This window comes from Hyla sarda, chromosome 3, assembly GCF_029499605.1.
Source record: "Hyla sarda isolate aHylSar1 chromosome 3, aHylSar1.hap1, whole genome shotgun sequence".
Lineage (NCBI taxonomy): Eukaryota > Metazoa > Chordata > Amphibia > Anura > Hylidae > Hyla > Hyla sarda.
Genome location: NC_079191.1, coordinates 125,984,004 through 126,009,759, shown reverse-complemented (window position 1 = coordinate 126,009,759; position 25,756 = coordinate 125,984,004). Strand labels below are relative to the sequence as shown.

Genomic DNA, 25,756 nt, shown 5'->3' with positions numbered 1-25,756 from the left:
GCCGGGGTCGCTGCTGCGGCACCGCGCGCTCATTACTGCACAGAGCGAGCGAGTAATGACGGGCAATACAGGGGCCAGAGCATCGTTGCATCACGGCTCCACCCCTCATGATGTCACGGCCCTCCCCCTCAATACAAGTCTATGGGAAGGGGCGTGGGGGTCATCACACCCCCTGCCACAGACTTGCATTAGGGGGGCGGGCCGTGATGTCACGAGGGGTGGAGACATGCTGTCACGCTGCTCCATCCCCTGTATAGCCCATCATTACGCACAGAGCGAATTCTCTCTGTGTAGTAATAAAAGCGCGTGCCGGAGTGGCGATCCCGGGGGTCCCCAGCAGCAGGACCCCGGCGATCTGACATCTTATCCCCTATCCTTTGGATAGGGGATAAGATGTTTAGGGGCGGAGTACCCCTTTAAACTTGACTATGGGATTCTACTAGGGAAATCATGTTTTATAATAAATGTCCCTTCCTGGATCCTCCCACTGCCCTATCTTCAGCAGCAGATCAGCACACAAACTGTTCAATACAGTAGACTGTTGGCTTCCCAGCCAGTAGTCCTGTGGTAATGACATGTATGTTGCCTTTCTTTCCTTCAAGGAATGTATAAAATACATTCACATATTAATACAGAGGAGTCGGGGAGTCTGAGTTGGAAGCACAGAAAACTCCGGAGTCAGAACATTTATCTACCGACTCCACAGCCCTGGTAGTTTCCCTACCTGAGCCAGGATCTCTGCAGTCTCCAGCGACGATCGGGAGTCCCCAGACATCTTCTCCAGGTACCGGCCTCCATCTTCTCCCCACGTTCCCCTCGACATCCAGGGGTGGGCAGAACGGGGGTTGCCATGGCAACCCACTGTCCTGCGCTGCCATTGGTCAGAATCAGTTCTGACCAATGGCAGGGGATAGGAGGAGATCGCAGCACTGCGACCTCGCTCCTAGCCCTCAGGATGATCGGGGCTGTCACTGACAGCTCCGATTATCCCTATTTTCCGGGTGATCTGGTCACCAGAGGCCCGATCAGCCCGGAATAGCAGAAAATTGCATGTCTGAATTGACATGCGATTTTCTGCGATCGCCGACATGTGCCAGGATGCCTGCTGAATGATTTCAGCAGGCATCCCGGTCCGGTCCCCAACCGGCTAGCGGCGGGGACCGGAATTCCCACGGGCGTATGCATACGCCCCACGTCCTTAAGGACTCGGGATGCAGGGCGTATGCATACGCCCGGCATCCTGAAGAGGTTAGAGAACTTTTCCTAATTGTTAGAAAAGTTTAGGATAATGTGTCCCCCTGCTCAGCAATCAGAAGAAATGTGTGGTAGCAAATTGTCAAGTTTTCCTGCAGTGCCACCACAGGACAAACTAAGAATTACACAAAGAACAATGGCTTGTCTTCGTGCAGGTCCGCTGCTCCGGTGCTAGAGAGTTTATTTGCAACCACTCTCTACTCTTATACAGTTTATGAACATGGGTTTTGTACATTTTTCTTACATTAATCACACTGGTATCATCTACTCCAATAAGAATTCACAACCACACAGCAGTGATATGTACATTATTAACAGCTTTTATGTACAGTTGCACAAATTATAAAACATCACAGTATTCTGTATTAGACTGGAATACAAAAGAATTAATCTAACATTGGAATTATACAGGAACAGTTCTCCAGTTTAAAACGTACAGACAAGGCACATGGTGCTTGGCCCTGGGACAGGACTTTGCTAGGGTTAGAACATTCACTAAAGCAGTGTTTCCCAACCAGGGTGCCTCCAGCTGTTGCAAAAGTACAATCCCCAGCATGCTGGGGATTGTACTTTTGCAACAGCTGGAGGCATCCTGGTTTGGAAACACTGCACTACAGTAACCACTCCGAACAAGGCGACAAAAGGTGTTGTAAACAATATTCCCTTTAAATGTAACCCCAATACAGTTCTTGTGGTACTACAAGTCCTAGAATGCCTGAATGCTTGCAGGCATGTTGTCATACACAGAACAGACATACTGTAATTGAACAACTTAGACCGTTATTTATTGAAGAGATCATCGGCACCTCCGAGTTTGTACCTGGCCATTGTGTGGTGTAGTTTTACTAATGTCCTTTATTTTAATCCATAAAACATAAATAGATCCACTGAACATATAAAAGAAGCTCCACGTATATAGGTATTACCATATACATTATGACTTATTCCCATAAAGTATTATTTGTAACCAATTTTGCCAATGGTCTGTAATCCCAATGATGTCCGGTTTGTATGTACACTGCTATGTGCTGTGCATGTCAGTTGATAAAATCTTCTATAAATAAAAAAAAATTAAGAGTTTCCAAAAGAACAATAGCACAAATGTATCATGTAGCGGGGTATGACAAATTATGGCAGGTTGGAAAACAAGTTGCAATCTGATGGCAAGCGAGAGGAAACAGTTTACAGCGTAACTACCATAATCGGGATATCGGCTTAAATCTCAACTACATAGCCCAAGACTACAGCGATCAGGATACGAATTTGCTGAAAGTCCCATGCAAGTCTATGGCAGATCTGTATCTTGATCGCTGTTCAGGCTAAAAAGTTGCTGGGAGATTTAAACCGGTATCCTGCTGCTGGACCATCATCAGAGTCATGCGTTAAGGAAAAATTATGCAAATATTGGTGCAAATGTACGCGCTCTTATACTTAAATGGCATTAAAGGGGTACTCTGCTCCTAGACATCTTATCCCCTACCCAAAGGATAGGGGATAAGATGTCTGATTGTGGGGTGGGACCCCACACGATCTCTGTGCAGCATTTGGCATTCATTTAGAATGCCGTGCAGGTTGCGGTGGCCGTGACTTAACAGCCACGCCCCTCGTGACATCACACTATGCCCCCTCAATGCAAGTCTATGGGAGGGGGCGTGGCAGTCGCCACGCCCCCTCCCATAGACTTGCATTGAGGGGGCGTGGTGTGACGTCACAACCCCCGCCACCAGCTACAAGTGTTCGGAACAAAATGTTCCGAACACTGGGGCAGCGGAGTACCCCTTTAAAGTAGTTCTCCACTGGAAAACTTTTTTTTTTAAATCAACTGGTGCTGGAAAGTTAAACAGATTTGTAAATTACTTCTATTAAAAAAATCTTAATCCTTCCAGTACTTATCAACTGCTGTTATGATCCACAGGAAGTTATTTTCTTTTTGAATTTATTTCCTGCCTGACCACAGTGCTCTCTGCTGACACCTCTGTCCATTTTAGGAACTGTCCAGAGTAGGAGCAAATCCCCATAGGAACTGTCCAGAGCAGGATAGGTTTTCTGACATGGACAGAGATGTCAGCAGAGAGCACTGTGGTCAGACAGAAAGGAAATTCAAAAAGAAAAGAACTTCCTGTGGATCATAACAGCAGCTGCGGTACTGGAAGGATTAAGATTTTTTTAATAGAAGTAATTTACAAATCTGTTTAACTTTCTGGCACCAGTCGATGAAAAAAAAAAATGTTTTCCAGTGGAGCACCCCTTTAACATCATCAGTCTTAGGCCCCATTCATCAAATTTTTTATACTTTTGAAAAAATATTAAAACGTATATTGTGGGGGAGGAAGTGTCACCAGTAGACTGCACTTGGTTTACTGGAGTCCATTTAGGCACAGTAATATACACTAAAATATAATTTTGCCAGTATCCCTATTAGAGATGAGCGAACTTACAGTAAATTCGATTTGTCACGAACTTCTCGGCTCGGTAGTTGATGACTTATCCTGCATAAATTAATTCAGCTTTCTGGTGCTCAGGTGGGCTGGAAAAGGTGGATACAGTCCTAGGAAAGATTCTCCTAGGACTGTATCCACCTTTTACAGCCCACGGGAGCACCTGAAAGCTGCACTTATTTATGGAGGATAAGTCATCAACTGCCGAGCCAATAAGTTTGTGACGAATCAAATTTACTGTAAATTCGCTCATCTCTAATCCCTATGTATACCAGCAATGTACCCTGAAAATGTGATGTGAATGAGGCTTACTGTGGTATTAAGAGATTAGATCCAGGTTTTTACTGTCTCATTTCCCCTCTTGGTCCTTTAAGATGCATTTAGCAATGGCACCTAAAGGCAATGGCACCTAAAAGCAATGGCACCTAAAAGCAATGGCACCTAAAAGCAGGGTCTCCCATCATGTAGTAATTCTGATAGCTCAGAACAGATGCCATTTATTACTACAGGGTCTTGGTTGAATTGAGGCCAACCTGTAATACCAGGCACAGCTCTTAGACAAGCATTGTGCTGTTTTCTCTTATTTCATACAACCCCTATAATATTTTAAAAAGAACACAGCAGAATATTTTCTTATGTTCTAGTTTGGAAATGTTCTGAAGCAATGGTTCTTTAATAATAAATATGGCCTCATATCTACACCCAGAGATCCTGCCATCGCAACATAACGAACATTCTCAGCCATTCCATCTTGTATCTGTAGTGTCATAGATAACATGGTCTCGGCCTGACAACACTATATCCAGGGAGCAGAGGCAGTGTGTACTGTGACCTCTCCCTGTGAGTAGGATGTGGAATAATCCAATGAAGCGGGGAGGTCTCCACCGAAGAAGTTCTTTAGAGTTATTTCCTTGCCGTATTTCAACATCTGAAGTATAAACTTTCTCTGAAGAATTCCGGAGATTAAAGGAGGCTAAACACGTGTGGACTGATAAGCAGGAAGCAGTCAGAGTCAGTCCAGCACTTATCTGGTTAAGTCAGTCAACCTGGCCGTGTCATGACTCTACTTTCTTTCACGCAGAAGTCCTAGGCCAGTCATAACTCCCAGGCCGTCACCACACAGTGCTGCTACTATAGTGCAAATCCTGCAGTAAAGAAATGGCTAACAACATGAGCGGAGGTTAAACGTTAGTTTCCAGTGCCAGCAAACGTCCCATCCGTTCCATGTTCTTCTCTATTGTAACTTTGCATGTTATTTCTTTAGCACATTCAAGGGGGAACCAGCCTCTTTCTCCGTCCCTCAGCCTTTCGCCCTCATACCATCCTGAGGAGAAAAAAGGGAATGACAGTCATTACCACATGATTGGGAAAAAAACAAATGTCTAGTTTTGCTAGAAGAATAAATTCACTAAATGATCATATGTTATACAAGGCAGATACACTGGGGATTTTCTGCAGAAGCAGCTGAGTGGATGGGGTCTGTAGAAATAATCAATGTATTATTGATTTGAAATCCGCAGAATATCCGTTCATGCTGCAGAATCGCTGCTGATTTACTGATGATTTTCCCGACTGACTTCAATGGATGAGTCAGAATATGCAGTTGTGGAGTTCTTGTGGGGCTGCAGAAAATTGCTTAGTCCTTAGCTAGATTCCCCGCAAACAAACTGCTATGGGCCATAGAAGAATGTCCTCAGAGCAGTGGAGAACCAAAGCAAGACAGTATGGGGGCCTACAACTATATGAGGGCAATGTGGGAACCTTCAACTATATGGGACAAGTGTGGGGCACACTACTACTATATGGGAGCATACAACTATATGGGCACATCTATTTACTACATGTGATACAATTTTAGGAAATAACCCAACACATAATGATAAGGAAGATACATTACTACCCTGGATTAGGCCCCATTTACACTACCGTTGAAAAACAGCGGTGCCCGAAGGGCCCTATTGACTATAATGGGGTCCATGGTGACCTGCTGTTGTCCGTTGCGCCCTGTCAAAATTAGGGATCGACCGATTATCGGCCGATATTCACGATTTTTGATGTTATCGGTATCGGCAATTACCTTGACGATAATCCGATAATGTCACGCCCCCCCCCACCGCACGCCGCCCCCATTGCCTCCCCTATCCCCGGTTTTATAATTACCTGTTCCTGGGGTCTGGGGCCAGCGCTACGTCTGGCTCCTGCTGCGTCCTGCGTTACGCTGCGTCAACGTGACGTCACCGTCAGTGCGCACAGTGACAGCTCAGGACGGGAGCCAGAAGTAACGCGGACCCCGGGAACAGGTAATTATAAAACCGGGGATAGGGGAGGCAATGGGGGTGGGGCGGCATGCGGTGGTTGGGAGGACCCACGGACAGGCAGGGGGAGAGAAGCGGGTGGCGGCGGTGGTCTCTGATTCAGCCAAAGCCGCTGCAGTTCATTGCTTTAAAGTGCCCGCTTTAAATCAATGATCTGCAGCGGCTTCTTCGGGGCTGGCGGGGGGGATGGGGAGAAATAGCCGATAACTTATACCGGAATATTGGTATAAGTTATCGGCCTGAAAGGCCACAGATTATCGGTATCGGCCCTAAAAAAAACGATATCGGTCGATCCCTAGTCAAAATGATAGCTGCCAAACTAACATCCATTCTCGACGGGGCGCACGGGCAGCGTGAAAGAAGCTTTACGTTGTCTTTGCAGCATTTTCATCTCTTCTTGGACCAAAGACGGATGGTAGGAAATGGATTGCTAATAATCAATGTATTTCGGTACTGGTTTTGGAGCTTACCATCATTCACTTTCTGGTAAATGAGGACGACATCAGCCACTTGTAGGGACAGCTCATCTGGCTGCTTAGCGGTATAGGTCCGGATAATCTCCACTTGTGTTAAAGCTGTACAGAGTAATAAATAGCATAACAATAAACTATTTGACTTGAACAATATTAGAAAAACTAGTTAGCAGTAAATACATCTGATAGATTTCCTTTAAGACCTGCAGGCACTGTTGTATAGGGTATAAAAGATTATGGTGGCTGCCAACTTATAGAATCACCTTTTTTATTCATGGCCAAAAGTTATTCCATTTTCAGGCAAGGGGGCTGCTGACTGCCCACTTTTTATCATCTTATAGGCATCTTATAAATGTCATACATTATAATATAGCTGAAAGTGCTTATATTTACTAAACAACAGTTTTCTGAACACACAACAGGGGGCAGTGTAAGACAGTAAGACAGTTGAAGGTCTTACCGGTTCTATCCGTGCAGGCTTTTTCTGTGCTCTGTCCCAGTGCGGTGATCCAGCGTGCCCGATCACTCCTGTAAGACACACGTTTGTCATCAGAGCTCACTTTATATAATGCAACTAAAGCAAATACAGAGCGAAGTACTAAATACCAAGCAACAATGGAAAAAACTATTATACAAATCACTATTGTTATAGGTACTGGTAGTCTACCATGGACGTAGATGTACTTCCTGTGGCCGGCTCCCGATCTGTGAAGCACCCTCAGAAGCTGAGCGCGCTTCGTATCTGCAGGGTCCAGGTTACTATCAGCAACCAGGACCCACGGCTAATACCGGACATCGCTGATCGGGCTGATGTCCTGTATTAACCCTTTAGACGACGCAATCAAAGTTGATTGTGGTGTCTAAAACCGGAGAATACATTGCCGGTTAGCTCTTTAGCGCGGTGAAATTGCGGAGTCACGAACAGCTGAGAGGACAGCGGGAGGTGTCTTACCTTCTTCCCGGCTGTCCGATTGGCATTTGATTACTCCAAGCCTGAAATCCAGGCTTGAGCAATCAAGCGCAGAAAACACTGATCAATGCATTCCTATGGCAATGCATTTAACAGTGACTGTAATCAGTGTAATCAGGGGGCTATAACACAATATGATTTAACCCCTTCCCTAATAAAAATCTGAATCACCCCCCTTTTCCCATTAAAAAAAAAAGGGTGTAAATAAAAACAAAAATGTGGTATTACCGCGTGCGTAAATGTCTGAACCATAAAAATATATAGATAATTAAATTGCACGGTGAATGTCGTACCCGCAAAAAAATTCTAAAGTCCAAAATAGCACACTTTTGGTCACTTTTTATACCATAAAAAAATGAATAAAAAGCTATTAAAAAGTCCGATCAAAACAAAAATGGTACCTCTAAAAACTTCAGATCACGGCGCAACAAATGGGCCATCATACACCCTCGTATGCGGAAAAATAAAAAAGTTACAGGGGTCAGAAAATGCCAATTTTAAACGTATAAATTTTCCTACATGTAGTTATGATTTTTTTTCCAGAAGTACGACAAAATCAAACCTATATAAGTAGTGTATCATTTTAATCGTATGGACCTACAGAATAAAGATGTAGATTTTAATGAAAAATGTACTGCGTAGAAACGGAAGCCCCCAAAATTTACAAAATGTTTTTTCTTCAATTTCGTCACACAATGATTTTTTTTTCCGTTTCGCCGTAGATTTTTGGGTAAAAAATAGTAGAATTGGTAGCGCAAAAAAAAAGCTATCATATGGATTTTTAGGTGCAAAATTGAAAGGGTTATGATTTTTAAAATGTAAGGAGGAAAAAACGAAAGTGCAAAAAGTGCAAAAACTGAAAAACGCTCGGTCCTTAAGGCATTAAAAACATATGTAGGTTGAGAATTTTAACAGCAAGTAAAGAGCAAAGTGTTTTATAATAACATAAGGAACAATATATTAAAAGTTTAGTTTGGTGACAGGTACTCTTTAAGCTTCACCGGAGCATTCACTGGATTCAATGTCTTATCACTGTGGAATATATCCAAGATGTTTATATCCCTACGGGTTTCCATTCACTCTTTTATCAGAAGCAATGAATGATGTCCTCCTCCCTTATAACTGTAATGGTGTTATTAGAGAGTATGTCACCCAGGTAAAGAGCTTCACTTCTGCTCCCTATGGGCAGAACTCTATACATACGCCTATACATACGCCGCTCTCTCAACATACACTATTAAATCAGAACTGTCTCTTGGAATAGGCTTGTGAAGCTACACACACACAATGCACTTGGACAGACATTTATCAACCTATTTATCCGAGTTTTTTCACATAAAATTGTTGCAAAAAATTTGCAATTGCGCCATCTTTTTTCATGCAACAATCTGCCACGAGAGCGAGAAAAGATTTTTTTTTCCAAATCGGCGTACATAAGCGTTTTTACAATTTTGACTTGCCATAGTCAGAAATTTATCAACCGCGACATTCGCAAGAAAAAGTCGCTAAGGCTTTAAAAACCTACTAAATATACTCCAGCCGAACCGTGGCTTAAAGGGGTACTCCGCCCCTAGCATCTTAACCCCTATCCAAAGGATAGGGGATAAGATGTCAGATCGCCGGGGTCCCGCTGCTGGGGACCCCCGGGATCTCAGCTGCGGCACCCCGCTTCATTACTGCACAGAGCACACTTGCTCTGTGCAGTAATGACAGGGGCCGGAGCGTTATTACGTCACGGCTCCGCCTGTTGTGACGTCACGTCCCGCCCCCTCAATACAAGTCTATGGGAGCGGGCGTGGCGGCCAACACGCCCCCTCCCATAGACTTGCATTAAGGGGGCGGGCCGTGATGTCACGAGGGGCGGAGCCGTGACGTCACAATGATCCGGCCCCTGTATCGCCCGTCATTAATTAGTGTAATGATAGCGGGGTGCCACAGCAAAGATCCCGGGGTCTCCAGCAGCGGGACCCCGGCGATCTGACATCTTATCCCCTATCCTTTGGATAGGGGATAAGATGTCTAAGGGCGGAGTACCCCTTTAACTAACAGAAACTGACTATTGTTTTTGCTTAGGTTAAAAAAAACTCCCGCTTTTGCTTACTTGCGAAAAAATTTATTAACGCCGTGCAACAATATAGTAAATTCGTCACACGTAAGCAGAATGGAATTGAAAAAAAATAGACTAAACAAACTAAAAAATAGCATGCCTAAGCAAACTTTCATAAATGCCCCTCTTGGTCTTCACAAGCCTATTCTAGACAGAGCTGTATAGATAAATTAAGCTTCTGTATAACAGCTTTAAAATTCCACCGAAAGTCTTGCCCAGTGTTTCCCAACCAGTGTGCCTCCAGCTGTTGCAAAACTACAACTCCCAGCATGCTCGGACAGCTGGAGGCACCCTGGTTGGGAAACACTGGTCTGTCCAATAGTAGAAGAGGTGGGGCCTGGGGTTCACTCCGTCAGGGGCCGCACCGCCTCTTTCTGCTTACGTCCCTGTGTGTCAATCAACTGCGTGAGGTGAGCAGAGTAGGCAAGCATGCCAAGAAAAGGCTTGTAAACCAAATGCAGTGTGTGTGCAGCTTCAGAAGCCTATTTTAGGTGGCAGTTTTGCTTTATTAATTGGTTCTAGGAAGACCATTGTACGTTGAAACTATTGTATGTTTAGTCCATAAGTTTAGGAACCCCCCAAAATGTCATCCAAAATAAGAAAAAAAATAAGAATAATAAGCACAACAATAGTACAGATAAGCATTGTTTGTACTCTTAATACTCAAAAGGTGTAAATGAAACCTGTTTCATCATTATAGCAATAGCAAATGATCTATGCCATTGGCAGAGAATAAAGCACTGGTTATGTGAGCATATTACCACTGTGTAAATGGAGCAGTAAGTAGTATGCCTGTGTGACCACTGCTAAATCCACCATCAATGGCACCAGAGGAGATAGCACATGACTTGACTATCACCATCAGCCCCATAGACAGTGAATGGTGGTTATATAGGTGTACTACTGCTCCAATCACACAGGACATTATTAGATCACCGGTTTCTTTACTGGTGGGGATCCCGGCGATTGGCTCTCCAGTGATCTTACATTTACCACCTATTCTTACCAACTATTTTTCTCTACTGTGCTCTTTCTCCTCGTATTCTTCTGCTCCTCCCATATGACTCCTGACTCATCAGCCTATAAGCATTCACATTGTTTAGTGTATAACGCTGCATTCACACCACGTTTTTGCAATATCAGGTGCCCGTATCAGGTTTTTGATGAAAAACGGATTCCTCAAAATCTGACTAAACTGTATCAAAACTTGTGTACAAATTTCAACCCGCATACAGTTAAAAACCGTATACGGTTTGAAAACTGATGTCCGGTTGCATCTGTTTTTTTAAGAAAAAAACATATACGTTTTTAACTTTTCACTCCATTTTGAATAAAGTTTCACTTGTTTGATTGAAATTCCAAGAAGAAAAAACTGTGCAAAGTCAAAAAACGTATGGTGAAAGCCGGATGACATACGGTTCTGTACGGTTCCCATTGACTCCCATGTTAAAAAAAGACGTATACGGTTTAATACAGTTTTTCACCCAGACCAAAAAACGTGGTAGACTACGGTTTTGGGTACGGGAAAAAAAACGGACAAAACCGTACGGGATGCAAAACGGACACAACCTGATGCATCTTTTGGCATACGGTTTTCAATGGAAAGTCAATGCATGCGGTTTTCAATACGGTTCCGTACGGTTTTCACATTGAAATCATGGTGTGAATGCAGCCTAACACTGATTGGCTGATGGTGAGTCAGAGGTTTGTACAACTGGCTGATAACTTTCGCCCGATTTCATGAGTTCTGGGACTAAAGTGTGTATAGTGAACAGGCAATCATGGTGCAGTCCCTGCTGACTACCATCACTTATTGCAGCAGACGCTCAGCAGAACAGCTTACTACAGCTCCCATTGGACAACTACTGCAGAAAGAGAGTGATTCCGAAAGCATCTCTATTTAGCAGCCTGGTAGAGCTATGGTGGGCTGCTCTGCCAAGCAGATGCTTAAGGCTAGGTTTCCACTTGGGTTTTTTTCTGGCAGTTTTTGAGCCAAAGTCAGAGGTGGATCCATTAGGAAGGAGAAGTGTAAGTCCTCCCATAATATTTCCCATTCCCTTTGAATACACTTCTGGCTTTGGCTCAAAAACTGCAGTGGCAGTTTTCCAAAAAATGCCAGAAAAAAACCCAAGTGGAAACTTAGCCTTATAAAGTTATCCAGCTGCACTTATCCGCTTCACCAAGCGGCTGCTTCAGTAAGGGCACCAGACAAACAGCAGTCAGCGGCAGACAGTGGAAACTCAACATATGCCAGATTTATCACAATGCCCCATTCTGTAAATCTAGTGCATCTTTAGACTGTCTAAGTTTAGACCAAAACTATTAGCTGCACTCAAGTCATGCCCTTTCCCGTGAATAAACAACCCATTTCTGCTCAGCCATTGCCCCAAAAGAAGCTATAAAGTGTGTAAACACATAATAAACTGGTAGGAATTTGACGTGTAAGAATTTTGTATTTTCTACATTTGCAATAATAAATCTGTCCCACTGTCCATTGAAGGGAAAGCTGCATTCAGGCGGCTATTGTATGGTGGGATAGGTTAACGTTGCATTGTACAACAATCAGGAAGTCTTTGGAGGAGATTTATCAAAACCTGCGGAGAGGCAAGGTTGTCCATAGCAACCAATCAGATCACTTCTTCCATTCTTAACAAGGCCTGTGAAAAATGAAAGAAGGTTTCTTTTGCACAGGTTTTGATAAATCTCCCCCAAAGAATTGCTTTTAGAAACAATAAAAGCCTTTTTTTCCCATTACATATGATGGGATCCAATGGTAAAAACAATGAGGGAGATTTATTAAAACTTGTCCAGAGGAAAAGTTGCCCAGTTGCCCATAGCAACCAATCAGATCGCTTCTTTCATTTTGCAGAGGCCTTGTTAAAAATGAAAGAAGTGACCTGATTGGTTGCTATGGGCAACTGGGCAACTTTTCCTCTGCAAACAAAGGTTTTGATAAATCTCCCCCAATAGCTTTTCGTTGGATGGACCTGCAGGAAAGTCCGCCAAAGTTAAAAGGGAAGTAAAAATTCCCTGCAGCAGCTGACCACCCCCATGTCATTCTCATATCCCACAAGCAGCCACAGTTATTGGTTCAGTAAATGCACAAATAGACCAACTAGAAACTATAAAAGTAACTATCTTGATCAATCATGCCAGAGGGAAAAAAAATAAAATTATTTTTTTGGCTAACAGCAGCATGATAGGCAATGACTATCCTTGTCAGACAATGTGGATCATCATAATGAAGGTTATCCATTATCCTGGGTAAAAACTTCACACCTGACCGGTCATTGGTGGTTAAAGGGATAAGCAATAATAACACTATACACAACTCATTGTGTGCTATACAGCGGTCCAAACTATAAATATCTCCCTCCTATTCAGACTGTGTACTATACCTCCTTAAGAATCTTGCTACCCAACAACTAAGAGAAACCTATTGGTGTATAGTACAAAAAGCCACGTATGCCTTTCATTGGAGGGGAACCCCACCGCCCGAGCCGTATTTGGATAGCTGCCCTTCTTGCAAATTGTATGGGGCTGATTTGTGGCATTGTTTGTGGGAGTGTCCACCAGTAGCTGGATTGTGGAATGAAATCAAAATTCTCATTGACACAATATGGCATGTTTCTACGACCCCATCGCCTGAGCTTTATATCTTTCATTATCAACCTTTACGAGAATCAGACCCCCCCTGATAGGGGTAAAATACCAAATGTAATTCATCTATTTCTTTTAATAGTTAAAAAATGCCTTCTCAGGCACTGGCTGCTTGCTACAACACCCACTACTACAGAAGTGTTATCTGACTTTCATGGGACAACACAGAAGGAACTTATCCTTACACTTAGAAATACTGACATGTTCACCAAGTCATTTAAAAAAAAATGGAAGCGATATATCCAATATTTACCGAATGCACTAGAACGTCAACGTATAATGAAACACTTCCGCTACTCCTCCTGGTATTGTCTGGAATCTCTCAAGGGTACATTAGGCAATCTAAAACTGGATGACACATAATTCGAACATAGATACCGCAATGTGTGTGCTAGATATTGGCTATTTACAGACCAATAGTGGCTACCATTTTCATTTTTATTCTCGTTCTCTTATTTTTTCCTATGATCGACTTCTCACAGGTTTCTACATTGTTTATTTAGGTTAGTCAGTTTATGACTCTTTGGTTCTTATGTAATATGCATCAAAAATTGTAACCATACAGGACATATCAATGCGCAATTATATACGAAAGTGAAGAATGTTTATGTATACTATGCATTTCATGCCTTTGTACTGTTTCTGTAACATTGTTCATACTGTTATTTATTCCTGTGAATAAAATTTATTTACAAAAAAAAAAAATCTTGCCACCCAGTAGAAGTAATCTGTTACAGATTTCTTCTGCCCTAAAAATATGAGCGGAACCCACATAGCAATTATAGACTTTGCATTATGGTATATCAGTAAAATGTTACAATTGCCTCATAGGTAGCGGTACCACAACTAGATTTCTCACTTGTTAGGAGATTGGCGATCAAGAAAGGGCAGATAATCAGGAGAGAGCGGACCAAGCGTGCATGCTGCTTTCTAGAAATAGTCAAGCATGGCTTCCTATAATATCTCATTATACAATTGTTACAGAAAGCACGGTATAGGCTATGTACACACACAATCCATAGCATCAATGCCTTCTTCTTGCAGGAACTGCTTACACACTCCAGCCACATGAGGTCTAGCATTGTCTTGCATTAGGAGGAGCCCCTTGCACAAAGGCGGAGGTAGCGGTCCCGCTGCTGGGTTGTTGCCCTCCTACGGCCTCCTCCACGTCTCCTGATGTACTGGCCTGTCTCCTGGTAGCGCCTCCATGCTCTGGACACTACGCTGATAGACAAAGCAAACCTTCTTGCCACAGCTCGCATTGATGTGCCATTCTGGATAAGCTGCACTACCTGAGCCACTTGTGTGGGTTGTAGACTCCATCTCATGCTACCACTAGAGTGAAAGCACCGCCAGCATTCAAAAGTGACCAGAAAATCAGCCAGGAATCATAGGAACTGAGAAGTGGTCTGTGGTCACCACCTGTAGAACCACTCCTTTATTGGGGGTGTCTTGCTAATTGCCTATAATTTCCACCTGTTGTCTGTTCCATTTGCACAACAGCATGTGAAATTGATTGTCAATCAGTGTTGCTTCCCGAGTGGACAGTGTGATTTCACAGAAGTGTGATTGACTTGGAGTTATATTGTGTTGTTTAAGTGTTCCCTTTACTTTTTTGAGCAGTATATATTCATTTTAATAGTTACTGCCATTAAATTAAAGGGGTACTCGATAAAAAAATAAAATAAAAAAAAAAAGGTTTTTTTTCACCAAAGTGGTGCCAGAAAGTGAAAATGAAACAGATTTGTAAATTGTGAAAACAGGAATAGATTGATAGCGGTGCAGAAACTATGAATGTGTTTCTAAATAACTCCCCAATCTGGACACACTATTGCCGTGCGTTAGGACATGTATCTGAACAGGTGGAGGTGCATATCCAAGAAAGCACAAAACATTAATGCAGAATCCTTTACAAAAGAACGTATGGAAGCACTCACAACATAAGTTAGTTGTGCAGCCTTTCACCTTTATTTTCCTGAAGTGCAGGGTAAAATTGCAGCAATCTCACAGGGATGGTACAGCAGGACACTACAAATGCTGAGCTCGGTGTGACAGCTGTTTCTCCCGCATGCATAGGCTTCGTCAGACCACCTGACAAGGCCCGCACATGGGGGAGAAACAGCTGTCACACCAAGCTCAGCATTTGTAGCGTCCTGCTGTACCATCCCTGTGAGATTGCTGCAATTTTACCCTGCACTTCAGGAAAATAAAGGTGAAAGGCTGCACAACTAACTTATGTTGTGAGTGCTTCCATACGTTCTTTTGTAAAAGATTTGTAAATTACTTCTATTAAAAACTATTTATCCTTCCAGTACTTATTAGTGGCTGTATACTACAGAGGAAATTCTTTTCTTTTGGGATTTCTTTTCTTTCATGACCACAGTGCTTTCTGCTAACACCTCTGTCCATTTAAGGAACTGTCCAGAGCAGCATATCTTTGCTATGGGGATTTTCTCCTGCTCTGGACAGCTCCTGACATGGACAGAGGTGTCAGTAGAGAGCACTGTGGTCGTGACAGAAAAGAAATCCAAAAAGAAAAGATTTTCCTCTGTAGTATATAGCAGTTAAAGGGGTACTCCGGTGAAAAACTTTTTTTTTTTAAAATCAACTGGTGCCAGAAAGTTAAACAGATTTGTAAATTACTTCTATTAAAAAATCTTAATCCTTCCTGTACTTATTAGCTGCTGAATACTACAGTGGAAATTATTTTCCGTTTGAAACACCGAGCTGTCTGCTGAATCACGAGCACAGTGCTCTCTGCTGACATCTCTGTCAATTTTAGGTACTGTCCAGGGTAAAAGGAAATCCCCATAGAAAACATATGATGTTCAGGGCAGATGTTCCGGCTACGCCGGCTGTTTCGGACGGCCGGAAGAAGGACGTTCCTACGTCCGAAACAGCCGGCGTAGCCTCTGAGCGCCCCTTACCGTCTCCGTCTATGCCGCGGTGATCCCGGACCTCGGGCCTGCAGCTGTTTACCCGCGGTGAGTGCACGCTACTCTCTTTCATTGTAATGTTTGATACTTTATCTAGTGTGTGCACCCCGCAGGTGCTGCATTGTTACTTATTGGGTACGGAGGATGCCTGTGTATACCAGTGGTATCGTATATCTGCATGTTTAAGCTGCACGGTGTGCTCTCTCCCTCTCTAGTGGCTTAATTTACAAATCTGAATAACTTTCTGGCACCAGTTGATTTAAAAAAAAAAAAAGGTTTCCACCAAAGTACCCCTTAACCTCACGTCACACACTTTTTCTTGGCTGTAAATGGCCCAATAACAGGATTTTGCTACAGACAAGAATTACATGAACACACTAAAAATGTGTTATGTGTCTGTGTGTCTGTCTATGTGTGTGTGTATGTGTCTGTATGTCTGTGTGTGTGTGCCTGTCTGTGTGTGCGTGTGTGTCTGTATGTCTGTGTGTGTGCCTGTCTGTGTGTGCGTGTGTGTCTGTATGTGTGTGTGTGTGTGCCTGTCTGTATGTCTGTGTGTGTGTGTGTGTCTGTGCCTGTCTGTGTGTCTGTGTGTGTGTCTGTATGTCTGTGTGTGTACCTGTCTGTGTGTGTGTGTCTGTGTGTGCCTGTCTGTGTGTGTGTGTGCCTGTCTGTGTGTGTGTGCCTGTCTGTGTGTGTGTCTGTGTGTGTGTGCCTGACTAGGTGTGTGTCTGTGTGTGTGTGTGTGTCTGTATGTCTGTCTGTGTGTGTGCCTGTCTGTGTGTGTGTGTCTGTATGTCTGTGTGTGTGTATGTCTGTGTGTGTGTGCCTGTCTGTGTGTGTGTGTCTGTATGTCTGTGTGTGTGTGCCTGTCTGTGTGTGTCTGTGTGTGTGCCTGTCTGTGTGTGTGTCTGTGTGTGTGCCTGTCTGTGTGTGTGTGTCTGTATGTCTGTGTGTGTGTGTCTGTGTGCCTGTCTGTGTGTGTGTGTGTGTGTGTCTGTATGCCTGTCTGTGTTTGTGTGCCTGTCTGTGTGTGTGTCTGTGTGTGTGTATCTGTGTGTGTGTGCCTGTCTGTGTGTGTGTGCCTGTCTGTGTGTGTGTGTCTGTATGTATGTGTCTGTCTATGTGTGTGTGTATGTGTGTGTCTGTCCGTATGTCTGTGTGTGTGTGTCTGTATGTCTGTGTGTGTGTGCCTGTCTGTGTGTGCCTGTCTGTCTGTGTGTGTGTCTGTCTGTATGTGTGTGTGTGCCTGTCTGTGTGTGTGCCTGTCTGTGTGTATGTGTGTGTGTGTGTGTCTGTCTGTATGTCTGTGTGTGTGTCTGTATGTCTGTGTGTGTGTCTGTGTGTGTGTGTGTGTGTCTGTGTGTGTGTGTGTCTGTATGTCTGTGTGTGTGTGTGTGTCTGTATGTCTGTGTGTGTGTGTGTGTCTGTATGTCTGTGTGTGTGTGTGTGTGTGCCTGTCTGTGTGTGTGTGTGTGTGTGTGTGTCTGTATGTCTGTGCCTGTCTGTGTGTGTGTGTGTGTCTGTATGTCTGTGTGTGTGTGTGCCTGTCTGTGTGTGTGTGCCTGTCTGTGTGTGTGTGTGTGTGTGCCTGTCTGTGTGTGTGTGTGTCTGTATGTCTGTGTGTGTGTGTGCCTGTCTGTGTGTGTGTGTGTGTGTGTGTCTGTATGTCTGTGTGTGTCTGTGTGCCTGTCTGTGTGTGTGTGTGTGTCTGTCTGTATGTGTATGCCTGTCTGTGTGTGTGTGTGTGTGTGTGTGTGTGTGTGCCTGTCTGTGTGTGTGTCTGTGTGTATGTATCTGTGTGTGTGCCTGTCTGTGTGTGTGTGTCTGTGTGTGTGTATCTGTGTGTGTGTGCCTGGTCTGTGTGTGTGTGTCTGTATGTCTGTGTGTGTGTGCCTGTCTGTGTGTGTGTGTGTCTGTATGTCTGTGTGTGTGTGCCTGTGTGTGTGTGTGTATGTGTGTATATGTGTTGGGGGGGGGGGCATTGAAAGATTTAAAAAAAACACAGACGTGGATAAGGCACACGTGGAGCGGAGAGATGTCTAATGTGCCTCAGAAAGCAAATGCTGTAGCTGAAGATCCTATCGTGTCATGATACCAGAGGTGATAAGTCTGCAAAACTTAGAATTTACTGACACCTTGTCACTGACAATCCATCTGCTCCGGGGAGCCTTGTGGTTAAGTGCAGGGAGTGAACTGATGGAAAACAGATACCTGGAACATCAAGAGATGAAAACTGCTCCCTATCCTAGAAAAGTCCCAGGAGGCAAAGGATATTCTCCCTACAAGTCCCTATACATAATAACATTATAGAAACTCACAGCAACTATGGCTTTGATCTACAGTCATGGCCGTAAATGTTGGCACCCCTGAAATTTTTCTAGAAAAGAATTGAGAAATTTTGTCATAGAAAAGGATTGCAGTAACACATGTTTTGCTGTACAAATGTTTATTCCCTTTGTGTGTATTGGAACTAAACCAAAAAAGGGAAGAAAAAAAGCAAATTGGACATAATGTCACATCAAACTCCAAAAATGGGCTGGACAAAATTATTGGGACCCTTTCAAAATTTGAGAAAAATAAGATTGTTTCAAGCATGTGATGCTCCTTTAAAGGAGTACTCCAGCGCAAAATAACTTATCCCCTATCCAAAGGATAGGGGATAAGTTATAGATCGCGGGGGGTCCGAGCGATGGGGCCCCCCGGGATCTTCTGGACGGCAGACACTCCCCCTCCATGTATCTCTATGGGGTACATGGGGGGGGGCGTGTCGGTCGCCGCATCACGGAATGCCCCCTTTCCTGTATATTGCCGCAGCCCTGTACCGAAGATCTCAGGGGGCCCCAGCGCTCGGACCCCCCGCGATCTATAACTTATCCCCTATCCTTCGGATAGGGGATAAGTTATTTTGCACTATAGATGTCCTTTAAACTCACCTGGGGCAAGTAACAGGTGTGGGCAATATAAAAGTCATTCCTGAAAGCAGATAAAAAGGAGAGAAGTTCACTTAGTCTTTGCATTGTGTGTCTGTGTGTGCCACACTAAGCATGGACAACAGAAAGAGGATAAGAGAACTGTCTGAGGACTTGAGAACCAAAATTGTGGAAAAATATCAACAATCTCAAGGTTACAAATCCATCTACAGAGATCTAGATTTGCCTTTGTCCACAGTGCGCAACATTATTAAGACATTTGCAACCCATGGCACTGTAGCTAATCTCCCTGGGCATAGACGGAAGAGAAAAACTGATGAAAGGTGTCAACACATGATAGTCCAGATGGTGGATATGCAGCCTCAAACAAGTTCCAAAGATATTCAAGCTGTCCTGCAGGCTCAGGGAGCATCAGTGTCAGCGCGAACTATCCGTCGAAATTTAAATTAAATTAAATGCTATGGCAGGAGACCCAGGAGGACCCCACTGCTGACACAGAGACATAAACATTTTTTGCAAGACTAAATTTTTGCCAAAATGAACTCTAAATTTCATTGAACACCTGTGGAGAGATCTTTAAATTGCTGTTGGGAAAAGGCGCCCTTCCAATAAGAGAGACCTGGAGCAGTTTGCAAAGGAAGAGTGGTCTAACATTCCGACTGAGAGGTGTAAGAAGCTTATTGATGGTTATAGGAAGCAACTGATTTCAGTTATTTTTTCCAAAGGGTGTGCAACCAAATATTAAGTTAAGGGTGCCAATAATTTTGTCCAGCCCATTTTTGGAGTTTGGTGTGACATAATGTCCAATTTTCTTTTTTTTCCTCCCTTTTTTGGTTAAGTTCCAATACACACAAAGGGAATAAACATGTGTATAGCAAAACATGTGTTACTGCAATCCTTTTCTGTGAGAAATACTTAATTTTCTAGAAAAATTTCTGGGGTGCCAACATTTACGGCCATGACTGTAAGTGATCAGGACAGGTTGTAGTATAATTCACTATGTTTATTATATTTCTATGTGTGATAGAAATATAACCAAGTGATTGAAATAATGTATTGGACCAGCACGATTACCTCTACCCACGCAGCATGCTAAGGAGATCTCTGAGAAGAATTACCAAGAAACAGCAATAATAATAATATTAATAAAATGCTTAGTGAATAAATGTATCAATATATATGAACTATGTGGATGTTCATCTGATGTATAAACCGACCAAACTGCTGGATATTCTTTGCTGGGTTATTGCTGTGTGAACTGTGCATATCCTCTTATGTTCCATGTATATATGCTACGGTTTCTGTGCTAGCAAAATGGTCACTGGGAAGTTAAGCCCCGTGCATTATACGGCTGTTACGTAGTCAAAAGGGTCTTTCAAGGGAAGTCTTATAGGCAGTGTTGATTGGTGGATGAGTGGTCATATGACCTTTTTTCAGTCTGTATACTTGCATAAAGTGGGTGGATTTTCAGTCATAGTTGTTGTGCTAGGCTGAGTGTGAGTTGGAGTGTTGTGTTTTAAGTTTTATGGTATAACAAGTGTGGTACTAAGCAGAAAGTCGAGGAGAGCTGTGGGCTGTTGGAGATGACTGGCCCTGAACCTGTGAGGACCACTGGTTGGGCCATGGTCAGAGGTGTCAAATTATCACCATTGACTGTAAGTGACTCTAAGACAGGCAAACTGTGCAGAAATGGGTACAAGATTGTCTATCCAGGTGAAAGAGCAGCAGACACAGCTTTTATTCCAAAAGAACAGACGTGAGGAACTACTGGAGTAGGTTAACCAAGTATTCCAGTTGGTTCTCCGTCCAGAAGATCTAATTCAGCCATGCTAATAGCTTTACCTAGGACTGTTCTGTATACCCTGTCCTAATTACATAGAGCCCCTAAGAAGTTACTAAATATGTGCTGCGCACCCACGAGGGCTTGGCTTCCAGCAATAAATGTACAGGGCTGACAACTGTTTTATTATGTGATATGAGAAATCTCGGAATTAAAGTCAGAGTAGTCTGAATAAAAATAAACTCTAAGCAACCAAATAATACTTAAAGAGGACTTATAGGGATGTACTAGCAAAACAGATGGTAGAAAGATTTTGAGGACTGAAATTTGGTGATTAAGTGTTTTTTGGCTTTTTTTTCTGTTCTGACAGCGGCAGTAAGAGCAGAAAGTGGTGCCATATGGATCATCAGCTCCCCCCCAACAGTAGAGTCTGGCTGCAGGAATCCCCGACTATCAAATGTTACCAAATACAAAGTATAACCATTTACCACAGTAATATTAGATACCACCCATTGAACATAAAATTTCTAAAGGCTTGATCACATTACATTTGCGCCCACCACACCATGGATACATCAGCAAAATGTTAAAATCAGGTGCCAATGTATCTGATTTCAATGGCCCGGAAATAGCTATTGACTATGTTAGGAGTCATTTTCCGAGTGTATATGAGTTTTGTTTCTGACTAAAAAAGTGTGGACACTAATAATAATAATATTTTAATACATAAGGGCCTCAGTAAATAAGCATGTAAATAAAGCAAAATGAGCCAAAAGTCATGCAAATCCATGACAGATCTTAACTTACAGGGTCTCCGCTCCCATTAGCATCTCAACTTCTTCTCCAGCATAATTGCTTCGGATGGTGAGTGTGAAGAGGTGATGTGCTGGGCTCTGCCTCAAGTAATGGATGGGTGCGTTGTTCTTTAATGGAGAAGATGATAGGTCTTCATTGTCACACGGCTCTACATGGAGCTGGTCCAGCATGGAATAGTCTGTCACATTATAGCTCTCATCACTGCAACAGAACAGAACATGTATTAATGAACAAGGGACTTACACTGACAAATACCAAGACTAAGAACAGATATTAGGTACCGTAGTTCAGAACAGTGCTATAACTTACTTATAAATGGTTATACTATGATTTAAAGGAAAACTGTCATATGTTTTCTCCTGCACTATCCACAGGTACCGGTGGATAGTGTGGGAGACGCTGAACATTTTGAGTCTTACATTGCCCGGATGCACTGCGCCGTTCGCCCGTTATAGCAGTTTTTCTGTATATTTAAATTAGCTGCTAACTGGCACAGGTGGGGTTACTGCCTTCATCTGGCACTGTGACGTAACCGCCGCCCGGCCCGCAGCACCGCTCGGCTAATGAATATTCATATAATTTCTTACGCTCTCCTTGTCATCCCGGCCGATACTGCGCACGTGCGGGATTTACTCCAGCGCTGCTCCGGACTAATGAAGCAGCGCTGAAGAATGCTTCCGGGTATAGTAGGAAATCCCGCACATGCGCAGTATTGGCCGGGATGAGAAGGAGAGTGTAAGACATTATATGAATATTCATTAGCCGGGCGGTGCTGTGGATAGTGCTGGAGAAAACATATGACAGTTTTCCTTTAATTTAAAAGTTTTATAACTATGAGAATCCTTTAAGATCTCGTCAGTAGGGGTCCCAGCAAAGAGACCCCCTTGCTAATTACCATTTATTATACCTCCTTAATAAGTAGTGTAAGAAACAAGTTGGTAAAATGGTGGATCCAAGGTGGATGATAGTGGTGGATCTTAGTATGTATTACTAAGGCTTCTTGCCTGAGTGACATAAGACTGGAGTTTGGGTCCAGGTTTTGGGAGTGACTGAAGGTTCTGGACATAAAGTCACTCCCATACTCCAGTTCTGGTGTGTGTTGCAGTGCTGAACCTGATCTCTCAGGTGTGTAAGTACTGCCAGAGGCCAGCAGAAAGGAGATGGTCTGAAGCTAAGGTCAGCTTGTCAATTGCTACACTGTACCTGCCAAGGTTTGGTGAGAAGCGCAAAGGTTCAGTTTGTAAAGAGAACCTGATGTGAAGGACATTTAATGTTTTTGTTATACTGCTTGCTGCAAATAGAACTTTATGCTATATATGAATTATTTCCAGAAATCCAAGACTACCGAACTGTGACACCTGCCTGTTTGGGTCTGTTTGCTTGCTGGCAAAACAGTTTAAAGGGTCCCTTTTGACACAGATATTGGTAAAAAGCACTATCAATATTTGTTCTAAACCGCATTCCCAACAGTAGAGGGGGCCTAATACAGTGCTGCTACCAAGACAGGATACATAGGAGAAAGGAAAGGTGAAGACTATTTTTGCTATTCTGGGAGCCGTTTTACATGAGCTCACTACCTGTTTACTGTTTAAGGCACAGATAGGAAACACATTGGAAGGAAATCAAAACACGAACATGAAATTCGCTGTAACATCTGTGATTCCTGAGCCGCTGCCAGCTACTAAAGGTTGAGTGCTCTTTCATGTAAACACTACACAATGTGGAGGAGACAGACAGTTTAGCTCTGGGGCCCTTGTCAGTCAAACTTCTCTTCTAGTTGGGAATGTAATTTACTGCAACTCAAGGCAATAGAAAGAATGATCTCGAATACCATGTTCTTTAACGTACGTGCGCACAAAACTCTACTGCTACTTTAGGTTTACAAGCAAAATAATCTTCCTCCCTGCTGTTTTTATGAGGTCCATTGTAATAGTGTAAACTTCCTTATGTCTTACTGTGGCAGCAGGAATAAGGGATATACATGGCCATTCGTGGTGACAATATCTCTCTGAAGAATGCATTGAGTACATACTGTATAAAGTGTTACTTATTCAGCCTATATATAGAACCATTTATAGGGGAAAAGTAAAGCTACAGACATAGTTTAAAGGGGTATTCCAGGAAAAACTTATATATATATATATATATATATATATATATATATATATATATATATATATATATATAAATAAATCAACTGGCTCCAGAAAGTTAAACAGATTTGTAAATTACTTCTATTAAAAAATCTTAATCCTTTCAGTACTTATGAGCTTCTGAAGTTAAGGTTGTTCTTTTCTGTCAAAGTGCTCTCTGATGACCCGTGTCTCGGGAAACACCCAGTTTTAAAGAGGTTTGCTATGGGGATTTGCTTCTAAACGTTTCCTGAGACACGTGTCATCAGAGAGCACTTAGACAGAAAAGAACAACCTTAACTTCAGAAGCTCATAAGTACTGAAAGGATTAAGATTTTTTTTTAATAGAAGTAATTTACAAATCTTTTTAACTTTCTGGAGCCAGTTGATATATAAAAAAGAGTTTTTTCCTGGATAACCCCTTTAATGTTCCTCCCAACTATCATTAGTGGAAGTTAGAGGTCTTGGCAACAGGTGCTCAGGAGTCCAGCGAAATTATCACAATCAGGTCACAGGAATAAAGTGATGGCAACTTTATTGGTGTACAGCACCTGTGACCTGATTGTGATACTTTCGCTGGACTCCTGAGCGCCTGTTGCCAAGGCCTTTTTCTGCATCTCCTACTCCCGATGATCCACCTGGCACCGGCCGGCTGTTCCCTGAGACCTTCTGGGCTGCACAGGATCCACACCATCACATACCCATACAGGTGATATGCATATTATCAATACGCTCAAGGTGAGAGGCTAATTTATAGAGCCTACACCCCTCTCCCTGACAGATATCCTTTCTCTGTTATTGGGGTAACGCATGAGGCACCATCCCCCAGTCTTTTCTTTTTGTACTTCTACACAGGTTCCAAATATCATTAGTGTCCTCTTGAGTGACAGAATGGTTCAGTTGCAGAATCCATCCCTTTAGTTACACATCCTGGGTTTCTGAATAAAGATTTCATTAATTTACAATGTAAAGATACACTCTATGGTGCAAATATGGGTCAGAGTGCCTTAAAAACAATTAATACTCACTTGCCTGATCCTCTGTTGCTGATATTCCAATTCCAGTGGTGTCAGGGTCCCCACTACTTTCCTGTGACTATATATTTATATATATATATATATATATATATATATATATATATATATATATATATATACACACACATAATTAGCATGTGGAGCAGCACTCAATGCATAAAGGAGGTTGGTGCAAGCTGTGGTCATGAGCCCCTCTTGATACAGCATACATATATACACACATTCTCTTGAAACATTTCAGGGGTGCCAACATTTACGGCCATGACTGTATATATATATCACGTAAGTAGTGCCTGCTCAGACTATCACTGGCCCCAGGGGTGAAACTCGTCAGCCAGTAAATGGCTGAGATGGCATTACCTGTGTGTGGTCATGTCACAAGAAAGTGCTGAGCAAAGGATAAGCATGCACTGTTGGAATGGCAGAGTCACCTTATTTGCGATGCCACAACCAATTACTACTTCTTCCATCCTCATGCATGCTGGGAGTTGTAGTTTTGTAACAGCTAAAGGCACAAATGCTAAGATGTCTATAAAAACTGCATACATAAAGAACAAAGGATCCTTCTCCCCTATATCACATCCTCAGAAGCAGAAACAGCATTGAAGACATTATAAAGCATTACTGAGCAGTCTAAGCTGTAAATTCAGAGGTGTGTGTCTTTTTGTCTCTTAGCCTCTGTCTCTCTCCAGCTACATCCCCTCCCCTTAATACAAACTTCTATGAGCAGGATAAAACCTCAGTGGACTAATCCACTTGCATACAGATTTTAGAAGTTGGTGGAGGGAGGGGGGCGAAGTAGAGAAATGGATATATTACCATGTTTATTATATTCTCTTGTGTACTGCATAGTATGCATAGGTTATTGACCATTCAATCCCATCAACCCTTGCTATGTCCTTTCTTTA

At 42.9% G+C, this 25,756-nt stretch overlaps 1 protein-coding gene across 6 annotated transcripts in view; it reads right to left on the bottom strand.

The window, feature by feature from the left end:
- Nucleotides 1–3,906: 3,906 nt before the first annotated feature.
- Nucleotides 3,907–25,756, bottom strand: part of ARHGEF26 (Rho guanine nucleotide exchange factor 26) — a 137,736-nt gene continuing 115,886 nt past the window's right edge. For 5 of the 6 annotated variants that reach the window (XM_056564994.1, XM_056564989.1, XM_056564993.1 and 2 more), the window contains 4 exons: nucleotides 21,671–21,880; nucleotides 6,941–7,008; nucleotides 6,478–6,582; nucleotides 3,907–5,016 (listed from right to left, as the gene is read on the bottom strand). In XM_056564994.1, the coding sequence (XP_056420969.1) occupies nucleotides 4,874–5,016; nucleotides 6,478–6,582; nucleotides 6,941–7,008; nucleotides 21,671–21,880 (526 nt within the window). In that variant the 3' untranslated portion in view covers nucleotides 3,907–4,873. The remainder of the gene's footprint in view (nucleotides 5,017–6,477; nucleotides 6,583–6,940; nucleotides 7,009–21,670; nucleotides 21,881–25,756) is intronic. The other variant, XR_008891112.1, reaches the window with a different exon arrangement.